The sequence below is a fragment of the Girardinichthys multiradiatus genome, chromosome 15 (genome assembly GCF_021462225.1).
Source record: "Girardinichthys multiradiatus isolate DD_20200921_A chromosome 15, DD_fGirMul_XY1, whole genome shotgun sequence".
Lineage (NCBI taxonomy): Eukaryota > Metazoa > Chordata > Actinopteri > Cyprinodontiformes > Goodeidae > Girardinichthys > Girardinichthys multiradiatus.
Genome location: NC_061808.1, coordinates 9,052,853 through 9,078,160, shown reverse-complemented (window position 1 = coordinate 9,078,160; position 25,308 = coordinate 9,052,853). Strand labels below are relative to the sequence as shown.

The following is a 25,308-nucleotide window of genomic DNA, read 5'->3' as shown; positions in this document are numbered from 1 at the left end:
TGTGGGTGTGCCTTTGTGTGGTTTGTCTTAGCCAGGCTGCAGCAGCATCATGATCCAGGTTCTCTCAGGGGAGGTCTCAGCATCTCCTGATGGTTCAGTCCTTGAGCAAAGGGAAACAGAGCTTTCCAAAGTGAAGACACCAACTTGTTCGACCGCTCTGGATATATTGCTTAAATTCCCATCGCTTAGTGTTTGTCACGTTCCACCCGCTCATGCTTTGTTGCAGTTGTGCTTATTTAAGGCGATCCACAGATCTTTATTTAGCTGCTTGTATGCTTATTGTTCACATCTTCCTCTGATCGTTTGAGTCCATCTTTTTTGTGAACGTAGAAGAAACACGTGTAATGCTTTTATTGTGCCTGAATAACATTTATATTTTAGAGTTTAGACTTGTACACCTTCAGTTTACATAAAACAATAAAAAAGAATTAGTGAATGTTGCAATATCTTCACATACTTCGCAGGTCAGTAATATAGAGGCTGCTAAAATAGATTAAACTATAAGATTGCATGAAGAGACATATTAGGGTTAGTTTTGATGTGAGGATTCACAGTGACAGTACTGCTGTAATTTGTATTACATTTTAGAGAGTTTTTCCCTTTCTGATTCTAGGAATCATTTCATGTAAATTTACTGCCAGACCTGCTCTCGACTAACAACATCCAGCAGAGAAGATAACAGGGAAATGAGAATGTACCTCTCTTACACAAATTTATTAAGATTAATGAATTTTAAAGTAGGATGTTGTTGAGCCTTAGCATCTCACCTCTAAACAAGCTGCAAACCAAAAACACATCATGCCTAATGAGAGCAAAGCCTCGGGTGAATAGGAGCTCCTCTGATTTGTGACTTTGACACGAACACAGCCTCACACAATCACCATTAAAAAGTTAAGCGCAAAGACCTTCGGTCCTCTTCATTGTCTCGCCTGGTTTGGTCCGGATTTTAATTGCAATTAGCTCCGACAGTGATTTATAGACGCGTAGTGGGTTTCAGCGCCATGTCATGGTGGACTAATTGGTTTGGTTAAAAAGGCATGACAGGGAGCGCACTGGAGGTGCTGCGGCTCCCAGTGGGAAGAACGGCTCTGCAGGGAGTTTGTATTTGCCGTATCTCCTCCATGTTTTCCAAGTTGACATTATTCCTTTTTCTTTTCCTCTGAGTTACCTTTCCATCCTGTCTCCAGTTTATCAACTCATCCAATAGGATTTGTTATGCTTGTAATGACATTCAATTGCTCCCAAGTTTTCTTGAAAGCTGCTTTGCTTTATCTCATCTGGTATCATGTGAGGATTTCCTGACAGCATGTTTAAAAAGAGAAGTAATCATTCTTTGATCTCAGACTATTAATCTACCAACAAATGGAGGATGAAGGAGGAACAGGGAATGTGTGTTTTCCTTCTCACGCCACATAAAATGTCAACATTTACTACAAGTGTTATTGGAGACCGAGCAGTGGTACAGTTGCTCTTCCAGGTTCTTTTCAGTTACCCATTGCTCCGAGCTTCAGTGAAAATCGTGTGTGTTTAGGGTGTAGCTTAACCATTAAGGGTAAACAGCTGTGGTGTTTGCACTGTCAGAACAGTGACAAAGTTTGGATGAAGTATTTGCAGTGCTGCACACAACACAGTACAGCCCTGTAGAATGGCACGGTGAACTAGGGGTGTTCTATTGTAAGTCTGATACAGATCAAATATTTACTGATACAGAGACATGGTCCAAAGTAACCCATGTTTATAATACATCCATTCTCCATTGGTTTTTTCATATTTCTTGCATGGTCTAGTAAAACGACATGTAAAGATCAGTTAATTTCCAATCTCTTCTCTTTGATTGCTTGCTTGCTCTGTGTGCATGCAGCACACATGTGATCAATGAGGAATCTATTCAACGTGCCCTGAGGCTAAGCAGTGACATTAGGCAAACCTCTAAACTCCCAATACCCTCTTTTCCCTTTTGAAAGCCCAGGGCGTCTTAAGCAGGTAATTTCACTTTCCCGAGGCCTTTCTTTCACGGGTAACAGGGGTAGGTCTTTCCAGATTTCCCCGGGGTTGTTAAAGGGTTGGGATTTTGTGCCGCAAGGCATTGCACCACCAGCAGCGGTAATGGCTGAGATGAGTGTACAAATATATTGGTTTTATACCATTAATTGGTGACAAAATGTAGTTGTAAGATGTCATTAAGGGAGAAAGTGGACCTCAAAACGTCATCTGTGCAGTCAGTTCATCAAGAATGAACCTACCTTGAAAGGTTTCGGAGATGGGAGCTCAGCTTACAGGCTGGTCAGAATTTAAAGATATTTTTTCGGCACTAATGGCCTTTTATTTTTTTTATTTCTTTGACAGTAGGCAGACAGGAAAGAGGGGTAGAGAAAGGGGGAGACATTCAACAAATGTCGCCGGGTCCGGGACTTGAACCCGGGACAGCCGCTTCGAGGACTGTAGCCTCTGTATATGGTTAACCCCTACACCATCAGCGCCATGCCCCAGGCTGGTCAGAATTTAAAACTCTACTGTAGTTATCAGATATGACTTCACTGGTTATTGGTAACTGAATCATGCAGTCGTAAAGATATAACTTTGGCCAGATGCAAAAAAACTTATGTAGAATAATGACTTGAACTTTTCCTGCCAATGGATACAATGCAACATAAGGAATAATAGAAGAAAGTAGCCAACTTTAAAACTCTAAAGTAAAGCTGCTCATTATCTACTATTCTTAAAAAAAAAGAATTTGTTAGCTGAGTGTCTTTTAAAGAGAGTAAATGGAGTAATGCTATCTGCTGGACTGAAGGTGTACTGCATATTTTGTGACAACTTCCCCATACGTCAATAGGCTGATTGAAATAAATGTACCAGGACCTTTCTGAGCAATGGAAATAGCGGTGCCCAAATTCCCCGGGATTTATTTTTCCTGGCTAAAACAAATTCTGGGGCTTTAAATCCTTTTAGTTTTTGGTGGAAAAGGGGCCATTGTCTTTGTAAAGCCAGCAGCAATCATATCACACAACATACCTTGGTGGTAATGACCCATTTATTTGTGCAGCTCAGGTGGTGCTGTTTTGGCTATGCAGGATTGAGAAGGAAGGGCCTCCTGTGACTCTAGCAGCTTCAAAAGGAAATATAATCCAACATTCTCCACCACAGATCCAGAGAGATAATCATTAGGTGGTCTAATGAAATTGTTTGTGTTGGATTTAGCTCTTTCGCTACAACCCTGAGTGATACCCAAACTGCTGATATTACAAAAGGAACTGTTTCCCATTTCTGCTTAAAAATGGCTACAAGCCTCAAACATGTTTACACTAGTTTGCACGTTTCATAATTTTATTTTACAACAACTTTATTAGATACAGCTGACAGTCATAGGAAGTAGGGCCACAACAGAGATTGGGTTTTTGAGCGGCTCACATTAGAACTGGATGGTATCAGTTTCTGTTTTATACAATACGGATTGCCCGGAATGTTCTGTTTTAATGAATTGTTAAAAAATATCAATTTATTGCATTTATTTAGTTGTTGCAGTTGCGTTTGAAACAAAACAATTTATTAAAAACTAGATATAGGCTCAGTACGGTAGCTATACAGTTTATCTATTTCTTACTTTAGCTAACCACTTATGCCTTTTCAGATTCTTATTTTTTTAAACAAGGTAAGACGTTAGTAGTTCTGTTTGTGTTAAAGCAGTTTTACTCAACACTGTTCGAGGGTTTTATTTGTAGATGCACACCAAACTGTGATTTATTATTATTTTCTATTTTTCCCTCATAAATGGTATACACGTCTTTCCATTGCAAGTGAGACAGAAATAAACATGTTTTAACAAGTTCCAGGTTTATCGCAGCCCAGCTCCGGTGATTTTATAAAATAAACACTTTTCCAGCACCTTGTTGGTTTTAATGTTTGGGCCAAAATTAGGTGTGAGATTCAACACAACACTGTCTTGAGAAACATGTCTTTTGTGTTGGATGTCTGTTATCTCCAGCTTGAGTAGCAGTTTTAATTCTTGTGGAATAGTTGTATAAACATTCTGATGAGGGATGTGATGATCATGAAAAGTCCATATATTGTGGCTTTCATACCAAAAAGCATTCAAAATGCTCATTTTTTTGTGTTTTCGCAGGTGGAATAAAGGTTTCATAAATGTCAAACTATTTTTAAGGGGTCTCTATGTGTCTAAATGCAGTCCAGATTTGTCTGTGCTAACAACATCCTATTTTCTCTCTGTATTCGGCATTTCGAAACTCTTGACTGAAGAGATTAGTTGCTCGAGTGAAGCAGCGGATGTGCAGAGTGTAAATAAAAAAAAAACAACCCCACTTATTGAATGTGCACAATCTAAAACTCATCCAGATCTACTTATACTCTTCAGAAAGTTTTCCTTTTATAACTCAATTGTTTCAGCACTATTGAAAAGTTTAAGGGTAGAAATGTTTATTTGCTTTTGTTATATTTACTGCGAAATTACAACAAATGTAATCTAAAACACTTCACAATAGAGAGGATCTTAATTCATATCTAGGTTTATAGGATCTATTCCAATGCAGTTTGTATTGCTACTTTTAGATTAAATCCCATACAGCCTAAATTAATCTAAATTAGTTCATCGTAGAATGCCAGCTGGTAGATATATATATATATATATATATATATATATATTGTCAAAATAAGGTGAGATCTTTCCATGTAATCCATGCAACATTTAGTAACTGCTCACAGTTAACTCCATAAAAGTTACAATAAATATCCTTATGTCCTTATGTGTAATCCATGCAATAATTATTAAAAAACACAGTTGACGCGGTGGGGAGTGAAAAAAAGCATGTTCTCATATTCTTGAGCCGAGAGACTGGAAAGACCTGTGTGGAGCCACATGTTATCTGACTTATTGTTATTTTGCAAATATATAAACAAGTATATCCAAAGAAATGATGTATGATGATTTTACATTATTTCACATGTATTAAATAAAAATAGTAATCTTTGATTCACAAGTTAAAAGATGTATGATTGAAATGTGGTTAAGAACTGAGAATTAGAGGAAAAACATTAAGGTTTGACAATCAGCTATATATGAAAGAAATATAACATTAATCATTTGTAAAGCATGTATAAAAAGAATGAAGTGATGGTTTTGTAACTGTGTTTTAAAGTAAATGCTGAAAGCTGAATAATGGAATGTGTAATACTGTGTAAAGTTTAAAACTGAGCAGATTAGGGAAAGAACGGTAGGATGACTAGGAGTGACGAGAGCCAGCTGCATGCTGACAGCGAACCTTTTTGAGGCTAACCGGAGGAAGGGAGGATGCGACTACAGCCAGCTGCGTGGCTATTACCGGCATCTCCAAGGCTGAGAAACAGAATCAGTAGGTCACAGTGACCGTGACTAAAGTATTGAGCAATAATCAAGAAGCTGAGCTGAATAGGTTGCGCAATAACTAAGAAACCTAATAAGGGGCTGACTGGTGAAGGCATCAAACTATAAAAACAATGCTGAGAGTTTCATCGCCGAAGACCAGCGAACAAGATCGAACGGAGAAAATAAGCTTGGATGGAAAAGGAACAGAGACACAGCCCAACTGATCGACTGCATTAAAAAAGAGGATCAACCTGTGGGCCCAGAAAGGACTGTGCCTCAAAATTAAGAATCTGATTTCATCTAAAGCCTTTTTATCTAGACAACAAAGGTGAACTTGATCGGTGAAGAGCTGATTGCTCTAAGTTTCAGGCTTCTGGAAGTCCTGAATCAACTTCATTTATGTCCCCGGGTTTCCTTCAACTCTGCAACCTCTGGAAACTACTGTCTTCAGAGACATATAACAACAAAGATCCTGTTTAACCTGGAGCATCAGTCCCTGCCACCTAAAGGAAGAGAACTTAAGATTAAGTCGTATTCCCTTCAAGAAACCACTCGTTACCAGAAGAATCTTCTCGATCAGGTGCATGGATGAGCCTCCTTCTTCAAAGCCTCTCCAAACTCACTAGTTTCAGCATCAGGGAAAGACAGGTTGAGTTGATTGATTCATTTCTATTATTGAAATTATTTTGTGTTGCCGAATTTAAGCTGTTACTGACCCCTGCAAAAGCGTTACTAATTAAAGAAAGCATATAAAATTCTAGTTAAATTGTGGACATTCAATTATTTGAGTCACCGTATTGTTGGTTTTTCATTGGTGGTAAAAAGTCTTGTTGCCTGGTTCTAAGATATTTTAGGAGGTTTTTATAGGTTGCCTTAGCCTAGTTTGTTAAAACAGCGCCTTGGGGCTCGTGCTGAGCTACTAAAATTAACCTAGCCCATATACCAAGAGCCAGTTGTAAATAAGGGAATGAGCAGCCGTGAACAAAAGTGACTCTTGAAAGTGTGGATGACTGTGAGAGGCTACTCGGTCGCCCGGACCTCCAGTTTAAGAAGGCCGAGACTTTTGGATAAAGGCTGTCAGAGGCTAGGCGAGTGATTTCCCTGGTAGCCTGGTAGCCAGTCTTCATTGATTGCACAATGCACCAGTAAGAACATGAGGGATACAATGTTTGAACCATTGGATGCACATGGTCCTCAAGAATGGTTCGGTAGTCCTTGGCAGTGACGCGCCCATTTGCACAAGTATTGGGCCAAGGGAATGCCATGATATGGCAGCCCAAACCATCACTCTGGGCATGCAACAGCCTGGGTGGTACGCTTCTTTGAGGCTTTTCCACACCGTAACTCTCCCAGATGTGGGGAAAACAGTAAAGGTGGACTCATCAGAGAACAATACATGTTTCACATTGTCCACAGTCCAAGATATGCGCTCCTTGCACCATTTAAACAGACGTTTGGCATTGGCATGACTGACCAAAGGTCTGGCTATAGCAGCCCGGCCGTGTATATTGACCCTGTGGAGCTCCCGACGGACAGTTCTGGTGGAAACAGGAGAGTTGAGGTGCACATTTAATTCTGCCGTGATTTGGGCAGCCGTGGTTTTATGCTTTTTTGATACAATCCGGGTTAGCACCCGAACATCCCTTTCAGACAGCTTCCTCTTGCGTCCACAGTTAATCCTGTTGGATGTGGTTGGTCCTTCTTGGTGGTATGCTGACATTACCCTGGATACCGTGGCTCTTGATACATCACAAAGACTTGCTGTCTTGGTCACAGATGCGCCAGCAAGACGTGCACCAACAATTTGTCCTCTTTTGAACTCTGGTATGTCACCCATAATGTTGTGTGCATTTCAATATTTTGAGCAAAACTGTGCTCTTACCCTGCTAATTGAACCTTCACACTCTGCTCTTACTGGTGCAATGTGCAATCAATGAAGACTTTCTACCAGGCTGGTCCAATTTAGCCATGAAACCTCCCACACTAAAATGACAGGTATTTCAGTTTCATTGTCCAACCCGTGTGTGTGTGTGTGTGTGTGTGTGTGTGTCTGTGTGTGTGTATGTGTGTGTGTGCGTGTATGTATGTATGTATATATATATATATATATATATAACCATTTCAGGTGACTACCTCTTGAAGCTCATCAACAGAATACCAAGAGTGTGCGGAGCAGTAATCAAAGCAAAAGGTGACTATTTTGAAGAAACTAGAATATAAGACATATTTTCAGTTGTTTCACACTTTTTTGTTCAGTATATAATTCCACATGTGTTAATTCATAGTTTTGATGCCTTCAGTGTGAAGCTACAATATTCATAGTCATGAAAATAAAGAAAACTCTTTGAATGAGAAGGTGTGTCCAAACTTTTGGTCTGTACTGTATATATATATATATATATATATATATATATATATATATATATATATATATATATATATATATATATATATATATATATATGTATATATATATATATGTATATATATATACATGTATATATGTGTATATATATATATATGTATATATGTGTATATATATATATATATGTATATATGTGTATATATATATATATATGTATATATGTGTATATATATATATATGTATATATGTGTATATATATATATATATGTATATATATATATGTATATATATATATACAGGGGTTGGACAATGAAACTGAAGAGTGAACTGAGAGTTACGGTGTGGAGAAGCACCAAAGAAGCGTACCACCCAGACTGTTGCATGCCCAGAGTGAAGCATGGGGGTGGATCAGTGATGCTTTAGGCTGCCATATCATGGCATTCCCTTGGCCCAATACTTGTGCTAGATGGGTAGTCCACTGCCAAGGACTACCGAACCATTCTTGAGGACCATGTGTATCCAATGGTTTAAACATTGTATCCTGAAGGTGGTGCACCAATACACACAGCAAGACAGGTGAAAGATTGGTTTGATGAACATGAAAGTGAAGTTGAACATCTCCCATGGCCTGCACAGTCACCAGATCTAAATATTATTGAGCCACTTTGGGGTGTGTTGGAGGAGCGAGTCAGGAAACGTTTTCCTCCACCAGTATCACGTAGTGACCTGGCCACTATCCTGCAAGAAGAATGGCTTAAAATCCCTCTGACCACTGTGCAGGACTTGTATATGTTATTCCCAAGACGAATTGATGCTGTATTGGCTGCAAAAGGAGGCCCTACACCATGCTAATAAATTATTGTGGTCTAAAACCAGGTGTTTCAGTTTCATTGTCCAACCCCTGTATATGTATCTGTTTATGTCATTTGTATTATTTTGTTCATGTTACATCAGAAATATTTCTAATCTCCAAAATATCCACAGTCAGGAAGTTAGATAGATTAAATGTGCAACATTTAGGACAGTCTAAAAACAACTGTGTAAGTTGTGCTTAAACAAAATAAAGAAACTTTATATTTGATATTTAACTGTTGCTCCTAAACTGCTATTAAAACTTTAAATGTTAGTCTCAGACCTTTTTGCATGAGTAGGAACTAATAATCTAGTTGACTCAGTCTCTTTTTTTTTCCATCACACATCCTCCTCCTCTTGTCCTCCCTGTGTTTTCTGGAAATTTGACAGACATGTCTCTCATCCTGGCTAAGATATGTTGCTGTGGTTCTGTCAGCCCCCCTTGATGGTTTACATGTGATGCTATTTTCATGGACACGCATCAGGAGGATACGGGGGTCCGAGGTGTAGGTGGGAGACACTTCACCACCTTCAGCAGGTCTCTGTGTTAGACTGAACAAAAACGGCGAGGATGGAGGAGGAGGATTAAGAAGATATTAGCCAGAGAGGAGCAAGAGCCGGAAACAGATGGAATGTGAGAGTGAAAGACTGAAGTGCTTTTTAAACTCCGAGGCAGTTTAACTTTGATGTAAATTTATCTTTTTAAAACGGAAGTTTGATTTAGAAAAAAGAACAAGAGGAAAAGAAGTGAAATTTTTGCTGCATGATATCTTGCAATTGCCTAAAAACCAAAGTCTCAGTATCAATAAATAAACTGATGTGGGGATATGGTAAAGAATTATGTTTAATCCTGTTAAAATAATATATGATGACTGTTGTTTGGATGCAGATGTCACTGTGAGATGTGGCGTTTATCTTACTGTGAGTGTGGATTCACTTAAGATCAGTGTCATGGCTAGAAACAGGAAGTGAATGAGACAAACCAACTACAGCATTTGCATTAATTAATACAACTGTGATTGATGAAAGAAAAGCTGACGGATCGCTCCGACCTTATTTAAATGTGGTCTGCATCGTATATGGTAACTTTTCTTTTAGCGGTCTGAGCACAAATGTGTTCTGGACTTCATTCAACCGTCACCCACGCATCTGCTGTGCCTCCGCTGACTAACCAGTAATGTTTTAGACAAGATTTGTCCTTGTCTAGAAAAAAAATGTGTGAAACATAGTTTTAATGCTTCTGATCACTTAGGGAGATTATCTTCATTCGTTTTTCATTTAGTCTTGAAATGCTTTCGTTTAGACATGCATCGATTGCAGCATTCTTGGCCAGTTCTGACATGTAAAGTTTTTTTTTATACATAAATATAGACATCCCAGGATTTTTTTCTGTAGGACTTGAGTTTAAAGTATGTTGCCATGATGTCAAACAATATTTTGTTGGGAAAAAAACCAAAAAAAACCTATGTCTCTATTATAAGCTAATTTATTTCAATGTGATGCTTCCATTAGTGACTACTTTTTCTCACAGCTATTTTATTTCAGTGTATTATTTCCCAGACAGATTTTGCATTTATTGCACACCTCAAAAAGGCTCAACAAAGACTTAAAGTACAAAATAGCCTTTTGGTGTAAAATGCTAAAACACCAGCAAAAAAAATAAAAGGTATTATTTTTAGGTGTTTAAAAACCCTGAATGTTCATCTTGTGAAAAATGTAAAATATGATGAAACTGAAGAGGAAATAATCAAAAATAGGACACATTTTACCCATGAATGTCACTCCAAAAGAAAAAACAAACTGCTTACCTTTTTAAAACACTAAATAAAATGTAACAAGAGATTTTAACATCTCCATGCAACAAACATATCAGTTGTTTTTACTTACTGTATGTATTATTAGATTTGGTTTAAATTTTATGTGTTATTTTATTAAATCAGCTGGTCCGTTTAATGTGGTTAAAACTAATAGAAGGAGCATTGATGCGGACAGTTGCATAAAGTCAAAACTAGGGATGAACTGGTTACCGGTTCCCTGGGTGTTCTTGTGAGGTTATTGAGAAGTTATCATTATCACATTAGATCCTGACTTTTATGACAATAGAAATCATGTTAATGGTAATAATAGTAATACTGATTTTAATAATAGATATGATGCTGGAAAAGAGCTTTCTATTGTCTTCACTTAGTGTGTGATAACTTCAGCCTGTAATATTGTGTTTGAATATCATGAAATTTTTCACAATAATCATGATACAAAATTTTAACATGGTGATGTTGCTAGTTTGATCAACTCTGTGCATTTCAGAATTAATATTCAATGATTTATGGGCCCAGATTTTCCTATAAACTTTTATTATTTTATTTAGAGGAAATGGTAACAGTCAGATGTTTTTACTCCATTTGGCAGCTTAAACATAAACCTTGAGGTGGCTTCACACCTTTCTGCCAGCTCATCATCTACAGCTAACGGTCATGCATGGTGCTGTGCTTCTGTGTTAAACTGACAAACCTTGCAGAGCTCCCAAACGTAATACCTCAAAAATCTTTTATGACCTGATTAATTTGTCTCCACCATGACTGTTTTTGTTAAAAAAGATAAATAAAAATAAACCCATTCATATTTATTGCACATTTCCCATCTCCTTTACCTTCTGGCTGTATTGAGTTTAGCTATCGATGCTGTAACCATTCAAACAGAGTGTGACCCGGTTGAGACATGTCATTTATAAGGTTATGGGCTTTTTGGAGAATAAAAAACAATGTGTTCATCCGCCGTGTAACTAATCCATGCTTGCTTTTATCTAAAGTAACTTACAATTCCTGCAGCTGAAGATGGTGACTGTAAAAAAACTGGACTCCATCTGCAAATCTTATAAAGTCCAACACCCAATGACCTAAAATTTGAAATGCCATGCCTTAATAGATGATCTTTGAAACAAATGTTATTGCGTAACGGAGAAGGACTTAAGACTGAAGGGAGAGGGCGCTTTGTTCTGAAATCAAGAATTACGGATGTTGGTGCTGCGCGTGGTGTAGTGGTAGAGCGTGTGACCCATATACAGACACCTCGGTCCTCAAAGCAGCCATCCCGGGTTCCAGTCCCGACTCCGGAGACCTATGCTGCATGTCTTCCCCTCTCTCCAATCCACGTCCTGTCTGCCTACTTTGGAAAAATAACAAAAATAAAGGCCAGGAGTGTCGTTAAAGACACTTTTTTCAAAAATCGTACCAGTTTCCAAGGTGTCAGGCTTTTCTTTTTGTTTCTTTGCAGAAATATATTCAGAATGAAACAAGGGGACTAAAGGCCTTGGTTTGTATTTCTGTGATCAGCAGTGAAGCTCTGGAATCAAACAACATGACGGATCAGTATAAATTCATGTCCTTTGCTGTTTTTTAATTCTCTCTATTATATCATCTATTACATAATGAAGCCAGGTTTGATGAAATACTGCTATCAGATGACTCAGGCCCTCTCAAACTTAAGTCTGTGCCTATATTTGAATATGAAATGAAACTTAAACCTACTGGTGTTCTGTTGCTGAAGAAAAATGACTGCGTGGGCTGATGGTTGGATTTATTTCCAAATCAAGGAAGACATATGTTGCACATTAATGCCAGCTGTCCGCAGCCACATTTTCTCTTTTAAATGTGACTTTAAGTTGAGTCATTGTTCAAGGTTGACTGTTTATTCAGTTAAACTTATTGTTTCAGTCTGTAGGTCATGCATATGACATCATCATTTATGCTTTATAATGGTATCGCACTCTGAGTGCTCCACAGAGTGGCAATGATCGTAAACACGCGGCTAAGGTGGTAAAGTACTGTCAAATAAGATGTATTTGCTTTTAAAACATCAAAATAAAGAGAAAGCCACGGTTTAGGGAGAAGTTCCGTTTTCACATAGAGTCCTGATGGTTTGGATAACATTCAGTTGTCTGAAAACAGTTTTTTTCTATTTACCCATGGTTTATTAGATCTGAAATAAGTGTGACAAAAAGGCGAAAATGGAAGAGACTTGTATGGGGTCAAATATTTCATTTCACTATATATTGTTAGCTGTTGGCATTTGATCAGCTTAAGATACTAGCAGGAACTAAAATCGATTTCATGTCCACCCCAGGCAGGATTTATGTTCCAAGATCGGTAAAAATCAGCTGTCATTGCTGATATCAATCATGCTCATGGCCAAACATAAAGGCATCTGATGCTGAGCCTTCACTTCAAGCTGACGTTCACATTTCCTCCTTTTATCCATTTGCGTCACGGTCATTGTATTCTCCATAATGCTTCTATTCATAAATTGTCTGTTTGACGGCCGGACTCGGTCTGACAGACACAAAGCCCTCCTGTAGCTGCTGCTTGTTGACCTCATTTACTTTTTACTCACAAAGATATCAAGGACAACTGCAGATGGTGCTGATGCTTGCAGATGAAAGCTGAGTAATGCAGAGAACCTGGGAGCAAACAGAGCAGCAGCTTCCTCTGTCAAATCTCCCACTCACTGCCCATCTGTGTATGGCAAGGTCACCACCACCTAAATCTTGTTCAGCATCATGCTGCCTTAATTCGTAATTAAAGATAGGCATTACTTTAAAAGGAAGGAAATTAATATTAAACCTGAGTTCCCATATTAGCATCGCCAGTTTGCTGGTTATGTCCTGTATTTCCTCCAACAACTACAGAAGGGTATTCCACTCTCTGAGAAAATAATAAAAGAAAAGTAACATTTATGGTCTGATGAAAACAGTAACATTACTTGGATTACTGGCACATCCTTTCATCTTGTGCAGGGGTGTCCAAAGGGAAACCCAGGGGAAATTCGCTGACATTGGAATAACTTTGTGTGGTTTGTGGAGATTGAATCTTTGATGAAAAATGTATAATTTCCTAAATGGATGTTAAAAATAAATGCTAGATGCTACACAAAGTAAGTAGGGTCATAGACATCCTCTGAGACCCTTGTTTGGACCTAAAATAATGTTTTTTGTTCTACTGTGTTTCATTAAAATATTGCATGTTTAATTTATTGCTGTGCAGGTAAAAAGAAAAGAAGTCGCTTTTGAAGTGGACAAAAAGGTTATGGCCCTTAAGGACTTTGAATTTAACTATTTTTGACTCGCAGTGCTAAAAGTTTGGAGACCACTGATCTTGAGTTTTCTTATGCAAATTTCATTCAGTTATTGTGCCCTTTTAATGAGAAATGAGACTGGAAAAGAAAATATGTGAGCTATTCATTTTTATGTTTATATGATGGTTTTAGTGAGATAAGCTTCTAAGTAGTTCTAATTAAAATGGTAGATCTGATGCACAAAAAACAAAGTAGGAATCTAATTAATAGGGACATACAGGGGTTGGACAATGAAACTGAAACACCTGTCATTTTAGTGTGGGAGGTTTCATGGCTAAATTGGACCAGCCTGGTGACCAGTCTTCATTGATTGCACATTGCACCAATAAGAGCAGAGTGTGAAGGTTCAATTAGCAGGGTAAGAGCACAGTTTTGCTCAAAATATTGAAATGCACACAACATTATGGGTGACATATCAGAGTTCAAAAGAGGACAAATTGTTGGTGCACGTCTTGCTGGCGCATCTGTGACCAAGACGGCAAGTCTGTGTGATGTATCAAGAGCCACGGTATCCAGGGTAATGTCAGCATACCACCAAGAAGGACGAACCACATCCAACAGGATTAACTGTGGACGCAAGAGGAAGCTGTCTGAAAGGGATGTTCGGGTGCTAACCCGGATTGTATCCAAGAAACATAAAACCACGGCTGCCCAAATCACGGCAGAATTAAATGTGCAACTCAACTCTCCGGCTTCCACCAGAACTGTCCGTCAGGAGCTCCACAGGGTCAATATACACGGCCTGGCTGCTGTAGCCAAACCTTTGGTCACTCATGCCAATGCCAAATGTCGGTTTCAATGGTGCAAGGAGCGCAAATCTTGGGCTGTGGACAATGTGAAACATGTATTGTTCTCTGATGAGTCCACCTTTACTGTTTTCCCCACATCTGGGAGAGTTACGGTGTGGAAAAGCCTCAAAGAAGCGCACCACCCAGACTGTTGCATGCCCAGAGTGATGGTTTGGGCTGCCATATCATGGCATTCCCTTGGCCCAATACTTGTGCTAGATGGGCGCGTCACTGCCAAGGACTACCGAACCATTCTTGAGGACCATGTGCATCCAATGGTTCAAACATTGTATCCTGAAGGTGGTGCCGTGTATCAGGATGACAATGCACCAATACACACAGCAAGACTGGTGAAAGATTGGTTTGATGAACATGAAAGTGAAGTTGAACATCTCCCATGGCCTGCACAGTCACCAGATCTAAATATTATTGAGCCACTTTGGGGTGTTTTGGAGGAGCGAGTCAGGAAACGTTTTCCTCCACCAGTATCACGTAGTGACCTGTCCACTATCCTGCAAGAAGAATGGCTTAAAATTCCTCTGACCACTGTGCAGGACTTGTATATGTCATTCCCAAGACGAATTGACGCTGTATTGGCCGCAAAAGGAGGCCCTACCCCATGCTAATAAATGATTGTGGTCTAAAACCAGGTGTTTCAGTTTCATTGTCCAACCCCTGTAGATATATATTAGAGGAAAGTCTCTATGGGGATTTTTAAAAATTCCTATAAAAATGGCTTTTAATCCTTTTTTTCCTGAGTTAGGAATATTTGGATATTTGTTATGGTTAGATTTGATTTAAATATCGGCAGCAATATGCTTTTTAGATTAAAGAAATGCAACACAATTTACTGCTCAGAACAGCTTTATCATATAGTTACCCGCTTGGATTACCAATCCAATCTGATTTCTTTATTTCATAATAATGTTTTATTAGGTCAATAACAAGAACAACTTTGACAAAAGGCAATTTCTCTTTATAATTTGTTTAATCATGTTTTCTGCTGAACAGTTTTGTCAATCCTTAATGTAAATACACTATTCAGTGTGGTGGGTGTATCAGTCAGGGGGGAGGCAGAAGTCCCTAGAGCAAATGGATCCCATCAAACACATCCCTGTGTTGTGGTGCATCATTAAATTGTTTAAAAAAAGTCTCTCTGGCACATCAAATAGTCCTCATCATCTGATGGCTAACTTGCCCAAAAAGCATCCTCAGACCACTCACCATATAGCAGTGGTGGTCCGACCCACTGGCTGATAGGGAAAACTGAGAGATAAAATTAATTTATGATATGCTGCAGCACAAGACTTTAAGATAATTTGGTAGTGTAAAATTATATTGATTTTAACATCTAATACTTATTCTTTTGTAATTTCTATGTTTAAGTTATTAATTTAAATTATTTATGATATTTAGTTCAATTTTTCCATATGGTTTGGGTAAATGTACTTATTTGAGTTTTGTTTATTTATTTTTAATTTTTGCACTTTTGGCACTTCATATAGTAACAGCAGTTGCAATATGGATGCTCCAGATGTAATAATCCTTAACAAAACACTTATTTTTCCAAGTCCTTTTGTATTCTCAAATTTATTAGCGCTCATGTAATTTTATTGACGTGTCCTAGTTATGTTGTTTTCTTTTGATAGTTAAAAGGTTTCTCCTCTCTTTGTAACTCAAAGAAAGGATTGACTTGCTGTTACCTCTGTGTTTTGTTGCATTTGAGAATTTCTAGCTTCCATTTTGAACAAAGACGGCCTTTCATCATGTTTTGTTAAAATACCCACGAGCTCCCTTTTATTCCATCCAAAGTGACATCCTTCTGCAACCCTGTGGAGAGAATCTCATGCATGAAGCGAGCAGAGTGGTGCTTCACACCTGACACTGTGTCCTTGTTGTGCTGGATGTTGTGATTTAACTCCGAGCTTCTGCTGTGCCCCGTTCAAACAGCAGAAGTTTTCCCACTTTTATCTGCCTCTGTCTGCCTGCTGAGTTTTAGCACCCTGATTCTGTTTATTAATAACACCTTCTCAGTGTCTGTGGAGTGTTGTACACTAGAGTAATTGCTGTTAATGTTGTGAAAGGTTGGTGTTGCTGTAGCTCTCCAACAGTTCACACAAAGCTGCTGACTTTCTTCCAACACATTTTCAGATATTTTTGCAGCAAAGTCTTTGTCCTCTGAAGCGACAAATAAATTGAAGCAGATGCTTATAAATTTATGTTGCTCTTTGTCTTCCAGGGGATTCGTTCACTCAGTTCCGCTTTGCAGAAGAGAAGGACTGGGAGATGGACCCATTCACAGCCAGTCAGGTAAAACTCTGACCTTGATTAAATCATTTCTGGATCTCACCAGTTGAAGTTACATTTACCATAATGTAAATTTTAATAAGCTCTCAGAAGTAATCTAGCAGCTGAAAAACTGTGTCTTTATGGTTGAGTGAGGAGATCAATCCACACCAGTTTTAGTGAAAAGCTGCATGGACTTGCAGCCAGTCTCAGAAGCATGCATGAATTTAGTTCTGGAATCTGGCTTTGTATCTCCCGAACTTTTATTTTCTTCAGGTGAAGCCAGTCTTTTGTTGCTTTGGATACACTTAAACCTTCAGTGATGCAACAGAACAAAATCTCTCCTCATTTTCAGCTTTTCAGGTCTATGGACATTTTAACACAAAGCCAGAGAAAGTGACAGAGTGACTCAAGTTTCCTCTGGTTCAATGGAGAATATCGTAATGCAGCGTTGCCCCTCCCACACCTGTTGCCTCGTACTGCCAATCAGCTGGCTGAAATAAAGTCCTACACTTTAATCTTGCTTACAAAAAGTACAAATTCAGCTGTATGAAAATATTTCCAGTTGCTATCAACCCAAATAGTCATGGTGTGGAAACTAAAGGATCATCACTCATCACACATGTAAAGGTAATGCTGTAGGTGCAGACTGGCCACTGGCCTACTAGTAATAGCCCGACTAATATCAGCTTGTTGTTCTTCTTTTTTGTATACTTGAGAAAAAACACATACATTCATTCATCTTCTATATAGCTTATTACATAGTGGGTCACGGGTGAGCTGGTGCCTATCTCAAGCAGTCTATGGGTGAGAGGCAGGGTGCACCAGGTCGCCAGTCCATCGCAGGGCAACACAGAGACATACAGGACAGACAACCATGCACACACTCATTCACACCTAAGGGCTATTTAGAGAGATCAATTAACCTAACAGTCACATTTTTGGACTGTGGGCGGAAGCCAGAGTACCCGGTGAGAACCCACGCATGCACAGGGAGAACATGCAAACTCCGTCCAGGAGTTGAACCCAGGGCTACCAACTGCACAGAAAAAACACAAAAAGTCTAATATACTGTAAAATGAGTACTAGTAAAATTTAGCAGGTGGTTATTCAATATTTTTGCCCAAAGCTTCATATTAAAATCAGAGCAATATAAAAAACGGACAACAATACAAATTACAAGTATGTCATCATTATTTGAGCATCATTACATTTTTTTGCAGCTTTTCTGCTTTGCATCATATATTTTTAAATAAATATTATGATACAGTGAAATAGTGGTATTTTCACTCATGGTTATACTGGTAGAATCACATTTTGGCCCTTCTCTAGTGAAAGGTCACATTTTTAAGCAATAAATTCAGTTAATAATTGCTGATTAATTAATTAGTCATCATTTTATTTAAATGATCCTTTATTTATAGGTTGTAGAACCCCTAAGCTGTCAAACATAGGTAATTAGTTAATAATTACATTTAGGGTATTTATTCTGTTTTCAATGAACACTTTATTTGTGTGTTACTGGTAGAATCTTATTTTGGTCCATATCTACATTCACCGGCCATTTGTTTAGGTACACCTGTCCAACTGCTCGTTAACACAAGTTTCTAATCAGCCAATCACATGGCCGCAACTCAATGCATTTAGACATGTAGACATGGTCAAGACGATCTGCTGCAGTTCAAACCAAGCATCAGAATGGGGAAGAAAGGTGATTTAAGTGACTTTGAACGTGGCATGGTTGTTGGTGCCAGATGGACTGGTCTGAGTATTTCAGAAACTGCTGATCTACTGGGATTTTCACGCACTACCATCTCTAGGGTTTACAGAGAATGGTCCGAAAAAGAGAAAATATCCAGTGAGCGGCTGTTCTGTGGGCGCAAATGCCTTGTTGATGCCAGAGGTCAGAGGAGAATGGCCATACTGGTTCGAACTGATAGAAAGGCAACAGTAACTCAAATAACCACTCGTTTCAACCAAGGCATGCAGAAGAGCATCTCTGAATGCACAACACATCGAACCTTGAGGCGGATGGGCTACAGCAGCAGAAGACCACACCGGATGCCACTCCTGTCAGCTAAGAACAGGAAACTGAGGCTACAATTCACACAGGCTCACCAAAATTGGACAATAGAAGATTGGAAAAACGTTGCCTGGTCTGATGAGTCTCAATTTCTGTTGCGACATTCGGATGGTAGGGTCAGAATTTGGCATCAAAAACATGAAAACATGGATCCATCCTGTCTTGTATCAACGGTTCAGGCTGGTGGTGGTAGTGGTGTAATGGTGTGGGGGATATTTTCTTGGCACACTTTGGGCCCCTTAGAACCAATTGAGCATTGTGTCAACGCCACAGCCTACCTGAGTATTGTTGCTGACCATGTCCATCCCTTTATGACCACAGTGTACCCATCTTCTGATGGTTACTTCCAGTAGGATAACACACCATGTCATAAAGCACTAATCATCTCAGACTGGTTTCTTGAACATGACAATGACTTCACTGGACTCAAATGGCCTCCACAGTCACCAGATCTCAATCCAATAGAGCACCTTTGGGATGTGGTGGAACGGTAGATTCGCATCATGGACGTGTAGCCGACAAATCTGCAGCATCTCTGTGATGCTATCATGTCAATATGGACCAAACTCTCTGAGGAATGTTTCCAGTACCTTGTTGAATCTATGCTACAAAGGATTAAGGCTGTTCTGAAGGCAAAAGGGGGTCCAACCCGGTACTAGCAAGGTGTACCTAATAAAGTGGCCAGTGAGTGTAGTTTGAAGTCAAAGCTTTAAGCATGTGGTTTATTCACCTGATTTTAGACGTTTGTGCGACAGTTGGAGTATGATGTGATTTCTGATCTGTAGCTGCTTTTGATCTTTGTGATTTAATTTTTATTCCTGATGCCTTTTGCCTTAAGTTCAGTGTGACTCACATCACCTCCTGCCTGCTTTCAGGTCGTTATCTTTTTCTTTTTTATATCTTCAGATGTCGGTGGTGTGTTTGGACCTCCCAGCCCTCGCCCAGAGTCTCCAACAAGTGCCTCTTCATCAAAGACTGAATCTAGAAGCTGAGCTGGTTCAGGTATGACCTTTGCTTCTCTCCTGGTGTCTCAGATGAAAATGAAATGAAGCGTGGAATGTGGTGTAAGAGAAAATAGAGTTATACAAATTTCCTTTAGGACATTTCCCAGAATGAGAAATAAGGGATTGATTACAAAATGCAACACTTTTAAAATTTAAAAGGTTATTGAAGTATGTTTTTTTTTTCATGGGACTCTTGGATTCCTTCAAAATTTAAGAATATAAAATATGGTTTTAAATGAACATCTACCCTTGTAGTGTAATACCTCTTTTCCATTCAGGGTTCCAACACCACACGGCTCCACTCCGCTCATCCTCACTGTACTCCACATTAAACCTGTTGTTCCCAATGACACACTGATGGCTGGAGTTATGGCTTGGTTTTCTTTTCTTTTTATTGGTGTAGAGGTGCTGGAGAGGTGGAGTTAGGTGGAGACAATTATGCACTACACTAAATGAGTTAAGTATTTATTCTGTTTAGTGACCTCCAGTGTTGGTTTTGTGCGTAAAATAATAAAACCACCTTCCAGGGATTCCACTTTAAGCAACAGCTAAAGTGCAAGTTAAGCCAAAGTGTAACTTCATTCAGTCCTGCTGAGTCTGACAAGCAGGTTCTTAGAAAGCCAGTACTGGGTAGTGGGGCTGGCCTAAGCAGAGCCCGTGAGAAAGGGGAATAAGTCTCATTACAGTGTTTACAATTAGGTTGAGGCCTTAAACTCGACTGGATCATTGCAACATCGTGATTTTGTTCTTTACCTATTGTATTTTAAATAGAACTTGGACTCTAAAACTGCAAGGTACGTCGGTAGATACCTCTAGCAGTGTGCTAGACACCTTTACTGCCATGCTCATGTTTGGTTTCCCCTTTGAACTTTGCACAGTGTATTATGGCCAGATATATTTATTTTATAAAGCTAAGTTGTGGTATCAATTTGTCTTAGAAACAGGATGCTCCTTTTGGTATCTCATCTAACTAGTGTTACTTTTTGACTCTTTCTAATCGTATTATTATGAACTCTGTTTAATTAAACTTTCCCCGAAAAGTCTGAGCTGTAGTTCAGCTTTAATGATTGTTTCCTATTTTACATGTCAGACCTCAGACCTCGCTTTTGTAGTGATCAGTTTCAGCACCCACTGGTTGCTTCCTGCTTTCTTAATAAATATTCAAGCAGTATAGGTGAATACTGCATTTTAGAAGTAAAGAACATGGTGTAATATGTCATGTGATGTCTGAGTTTACCTTGTGCTGTATGGGAACCAGCTGATAAAGTTTACTTGCTTCTCACATGGCTTTAATTTTATAAAGGTAAAAATTAACTTGGAGTTATACTGATCAGTACACAGCTTTATTTTTGAAGAATTCTTACATAATGTTTTACTCTTCAGATCTTTGACACCAACACGTCTTTTCTTTGTGTTTTAGGCCTTGACACCATTAGAGCTGCCAGCTGTGACCCTCACTCCTAAACAGGAAGTCTCCAAAACAGAGAAATTCCCTCCTTCGTCTGCTGGCTTCAAATGCCTTGGGACAAATCAGAACCGCCCCGTGGCTCGAGGGGTGGGCTTAGACTCGCATGTCTTTTCTGTAGCAGTTAAACCTGTGGAGGATGATGGTGATGAAGAGTTAGATCAGCTGCTGGGTTTACAGAAACCTGCTTCAGGTGATGCAGGACACCAATCGACCGGTGGTCCAGTTGAGGAGAGAGGTTCTCCAGAGAAAGGCAAGTAGAATTATCAGTTGTTCTGCAGGTTGATGACATGCATTTTTTAGATGATTTCTGCCAAATTTAAGAGAGTGGAGGTGGTTGAAGAAAGTGGTGCTCATATTTCATCAACATTTAAATATTTACTGATGAGAATTAAATGATCCTAAGACTGTCTTCTTTCAGCCTTTATTTTATACTAAAGACCTCCTAATGATCGATGTGGGAGTTTGACTAAACTTCTGATATCGTTATATCAAAATAAAGAGTAAGCAGGCTAACACTAGCCTATTGCTTCACATAACATTATCAGCAATGTGTTAAACTAATAAGATTTGTGCTATTAGGTGACCCATCAGAACACTATAAGACTATCCTTTAGAAAATCCAGCTAGGACAAACTATTGGTACTGCTACTACAGTGTCAAATAGCATTGGGAGGGCTGGCCTATATAGTCATTGTGTGAGATTCAATACTACTACTTCTGTGCTCTTTTCAAGGGTTTGAAGAAGTAAAGGAGGTTGTACCAGAGGTGGCTGAAGAAGCAGCTGAAGATGAGATTGTTACCTCTCCAATGTCTGTCCCCGTCAAAGAACTGATGACTGAGGAGGATCTGGAGGACTGGCTGGACAGCATGATCTCCTGACCACGAAGAAGGTGATGATGAAAGTAAAACTGGACTCCAATGGAACAGTCTACTTGAAAGGATGTTGTAAAGTTTACAGAAATGTGTTGAATACTGGTGTTTCTTTCGTGGTCTACTTGGCTGGAGACAGACAGAAGCATGCCATCTGTCTCCAGCCAGAGAGTGTAGAGAGAGGACAGTGTGTCCAAACCTTTGATAAAAACTGTGTTCACCACTGTACATTTAAGGGAGAAGGCTCTGTGAAACAGTCTGCAGATGACACAACATATTGTATTGCATCAGTTTATTATTTTCCTCCTTTCATCAAAAGAAATCAAATCTTCTGAAGCTACTACATACGTACAAATGGCCATAAAGTAGCAGTTAACTGTTCAGCCCATAACCAAGTTTTATTATTCTCCTCTGTTGTGGGATTGTTCTAATGTGGAAAGAGGTGCAGTGTGGGCAGGACGCCACCAAACTAAGCAACATTTACACAAGAAATGTCTAGATTTTATACAACAAATGTATTTTTTTTGTTCATTTAAAAGCCAAAAACCAATGTAAATCTGCTTGTTATTAAGACCAGAACTAGAGCATTGCTTGTGTTAAGAGGAACAAAGATTAGTCTTTTGCATAGTTTTTTTCCAAAGGCACATTGGCACTTGATTAACACTTAAACAGTCTCATCTCTGGTCCTGAAGGAACCATATTCATTTCATTACACACTTCAGCCAGCTTTGAAAGGCAAATCATTTGACTTTAACTCAGTCAGCATTGATCAATTCCAGGAGCAAACATCCACTCAGGTTTGTAGTGACACAAGGATCCTGACAAATTGTGCATACACAGGCATTCAGTTGTCATGCTGTAACCCACAACGTGTTTAAGTAGTTGGGTTTAAGCAAGTTTAATGTGATTCAGAATCAAACGAAGAGTCTGCATAAATGAGGTGTCGCTGCAGGAAGTAAAAGGAACTTGATGCACAAATCCGGAGCGTCCAATCATCAGTAGAATTCAAGATGTGTTCAGGTTCTGTTAACAGGGTGACATCGACTAGGGAGGGGTGTGGGGGAGGTGCCAGCTGTGGCCGCCCTCTCCTAACCCAACTGGTCCTCATATTGCTTACGGAAGCAGTCTCCTGTAGGGAAGAAGTCCCAGCATCTCTCCTGGTACATCTTCCACACATACGACTCCTGCAAGAGGACGTGACATGAATTTAGGAGTTCTTTGACCCAACCAACCCAACAAAAAACAAAACTAAGCTTTCTGCAGGGAAGCCGCTATCGAAACATGTTGTAATAGGATTTTATAAGATGATGAGACACCTTGCAAAGTATTCATATCCCTTAAACCTTTTCACATTGTTTCTAATAGATGAATGTGATGTAAAAGGAAAATAAAATATTTTTTTACCAAAAAATGTGGCATGCATTTTTAGTCAGCATGTCAAACTGCAAAGGTTCTGCTGGTATGAATACTCTTGCAAGGCACTGTACATGGTAAAATATGACTGATTAAACCACCCTATTAAAATTATTTTCTGCAAAATGTCTGATTTTTTTTCTGAAGTTTTAGATAATGTACATCAAAAACAACTTAAACCTCAGGTGGACCTCAATTGTCAACGCAAACCCACGCATTGCTTCATTCTGCTGCAACATTTCAAGTGGGTTGAAATGTTGCATAAGTAAATCCTACTGAAATGGGTGTGCTTCCTGTCCATCCTTTGTTGTCTTATTGTGCAAAGGCAGCCATTAGAAAACAACCAGATTTGTGTTTTCACATACCTGACCGGTGTGTTCAGTCTCATCCTTGTTGATCAGGTACATCAAGAAGAACCTGCACAAGGGAGGAGAGTATATATTCACACTTTATACCGGAAATACCCCAAAACTGTACTGTCTGTAGCGGCACTTACAGGTAGTTGGCCAGGTTGTGCTCTTGTAGGGTATGAGTTTCAAACCCATGTGGTGTTCGATCAAAGTAGTCGTTCCCAATGCCACAGATGAAGCATTTGGTCTGACAAAAATAATCAGAGATAATGGTTCAAAAAGATTGTTTTCTAATATAAAAAGACAAGAATTACCGTAAACTCCGGATTATAAGCCGCTACTTTTTTCACACACTTTGAACACTGCGGCCTATACAACGGTGCGGCTAATGCATGTTTTTTCCAAGCCGCCAAAAACATTTTGCCTGGTAACAGTAGACCAATCAAATTGATGAGTAGTTCAAAGAGGTCCAATGAACTTGTGCAATAAATCAAGAGCACTTTCACTACTCAATTACCGGTATTGTAAATCAGACATTTATCTTCACCCTCATCAATATGGAAAATCACCAACGGGTTTCGAATAGCTGGTCTGCTGCGTGATTAAGGGGACCGTACTCGTACTCGTCGTCTTCCGCTTTATCCGGGACCGGGTCGCAGGAGCAGCAGACTCAGCAGATGCCCAGACATCCCTCTCCCCAGACACCTCCTCCAGCTCCTCCGGGGGGAGCCCAAGGCGTTCCCAGGCCAGCCGAGAGACATAGTCCCTCCAGCGTGTCCTGGGCCATCCCCTGGGCCTCCTACCGGTGGGACGTGCCTGGAACACCTCCCGAGGAAGGCGTCCAGGAGGCATCCGGTATAGATGCCCGAGCCACCTCAACTGGCTCCTCTCGATGTGGAGGAGTAGCGGCTTTACTCCGAGCCCCTCCCGGATGGTCGAGATCCTCACCCTATCTCTAAGGGAGTGCACGTGATGTCGCCCGGTACGGCGGAGCTGGGGTCCCACCCTGGAGCCAGGCCTGGGTTTGGGACTCGTCGGAGAGCGCCTGGTGGCTTGGTTGCTCCTCGCGGGAACCGGCCGGACCAAGCCCGAACGAGAGATGCGAGACCATCCCCCAGTGGGCCCACCACCTGCAGGGGGAACCGTGAGGGACCGGTGCAAAGAGGATTGGGCGGCGGACGAAGGTGGAGACCTCGGCGGCCCGATCCCCGGATGCTTAGGCTGGCTCTAGGGACGTGGAATGTCACCTCGCTGGGGGGGAAGGAGCCTGAGCTTGTGCGGGAGGTCGAGAGATATTGACTAGAAATAGTCGGGCTCGCCTCCACGCACAGCATGGGCTC

The 25,308-nt window shown here is 39.8% G+C and overlaps 2 protein-coding genes across 3 annotated transcripts in view; one reads left to right on the top strand and one right to left on the bottom strand.

Annotated features, from left to right (window-relative positions):
* Window positions 1-23,732, top strand: part of aven (apoptosis, caspase activation inhibitor) — a 51,377-nt gene extending 27,645 nt beyond the window's left edge. Inside the window, exons 3-6 of the mRNA XM_047387614.1 lie at window positions 16,734-16,804; window positions 19,770-19,865; window positions 21,288-21,585; window positions 22,069-23,732. Of these exons, the coding sequence (XP_047243570.1) occupies window positions 16,734-16,804; window positions 19,770-19,865; window positions 21,288-21,585; window positions 22,069-22,214 (611 nt within the window). The 3' untranslated portion in view covers window positions 22,215-23,732. The remainder of the gene's footprint in view (window positions 1-16,733; window positions 16,805-19,769; window positions 19,866-21,287; window positions 21,586-22,068) is intronic.
* ryr3 (ryanodine receptor 3) overlaps window positions 22,481-25,308 on the bottom strand; it is a 153,647-nt gene continuing 150,819 nt past the window's right edge. For both annotated transcript variants that reach the window (XM_047387608.1, XM_047387609.1), the window contains 3 exons: window positions 24,115-24,215; window positions 23,984-24,035; window positions 22,481-23,389 (listed from right to left, as the gene is read on the bottom strand). In XM_047387608.1, the coding sequence (XP_047243564.1) occupies window positions 23,294-23,389; window positions 23,984-24,035; window positions 24,115-24,215 (249 nt within the window). In that variant the 3' untranslated portion in view covers window positions 22,481-23,293. The remainder of the gene's footprint in view (window positions 23,390-23,983; window positions 24,036-24,114; window positions 24,216-25,308) is intronic.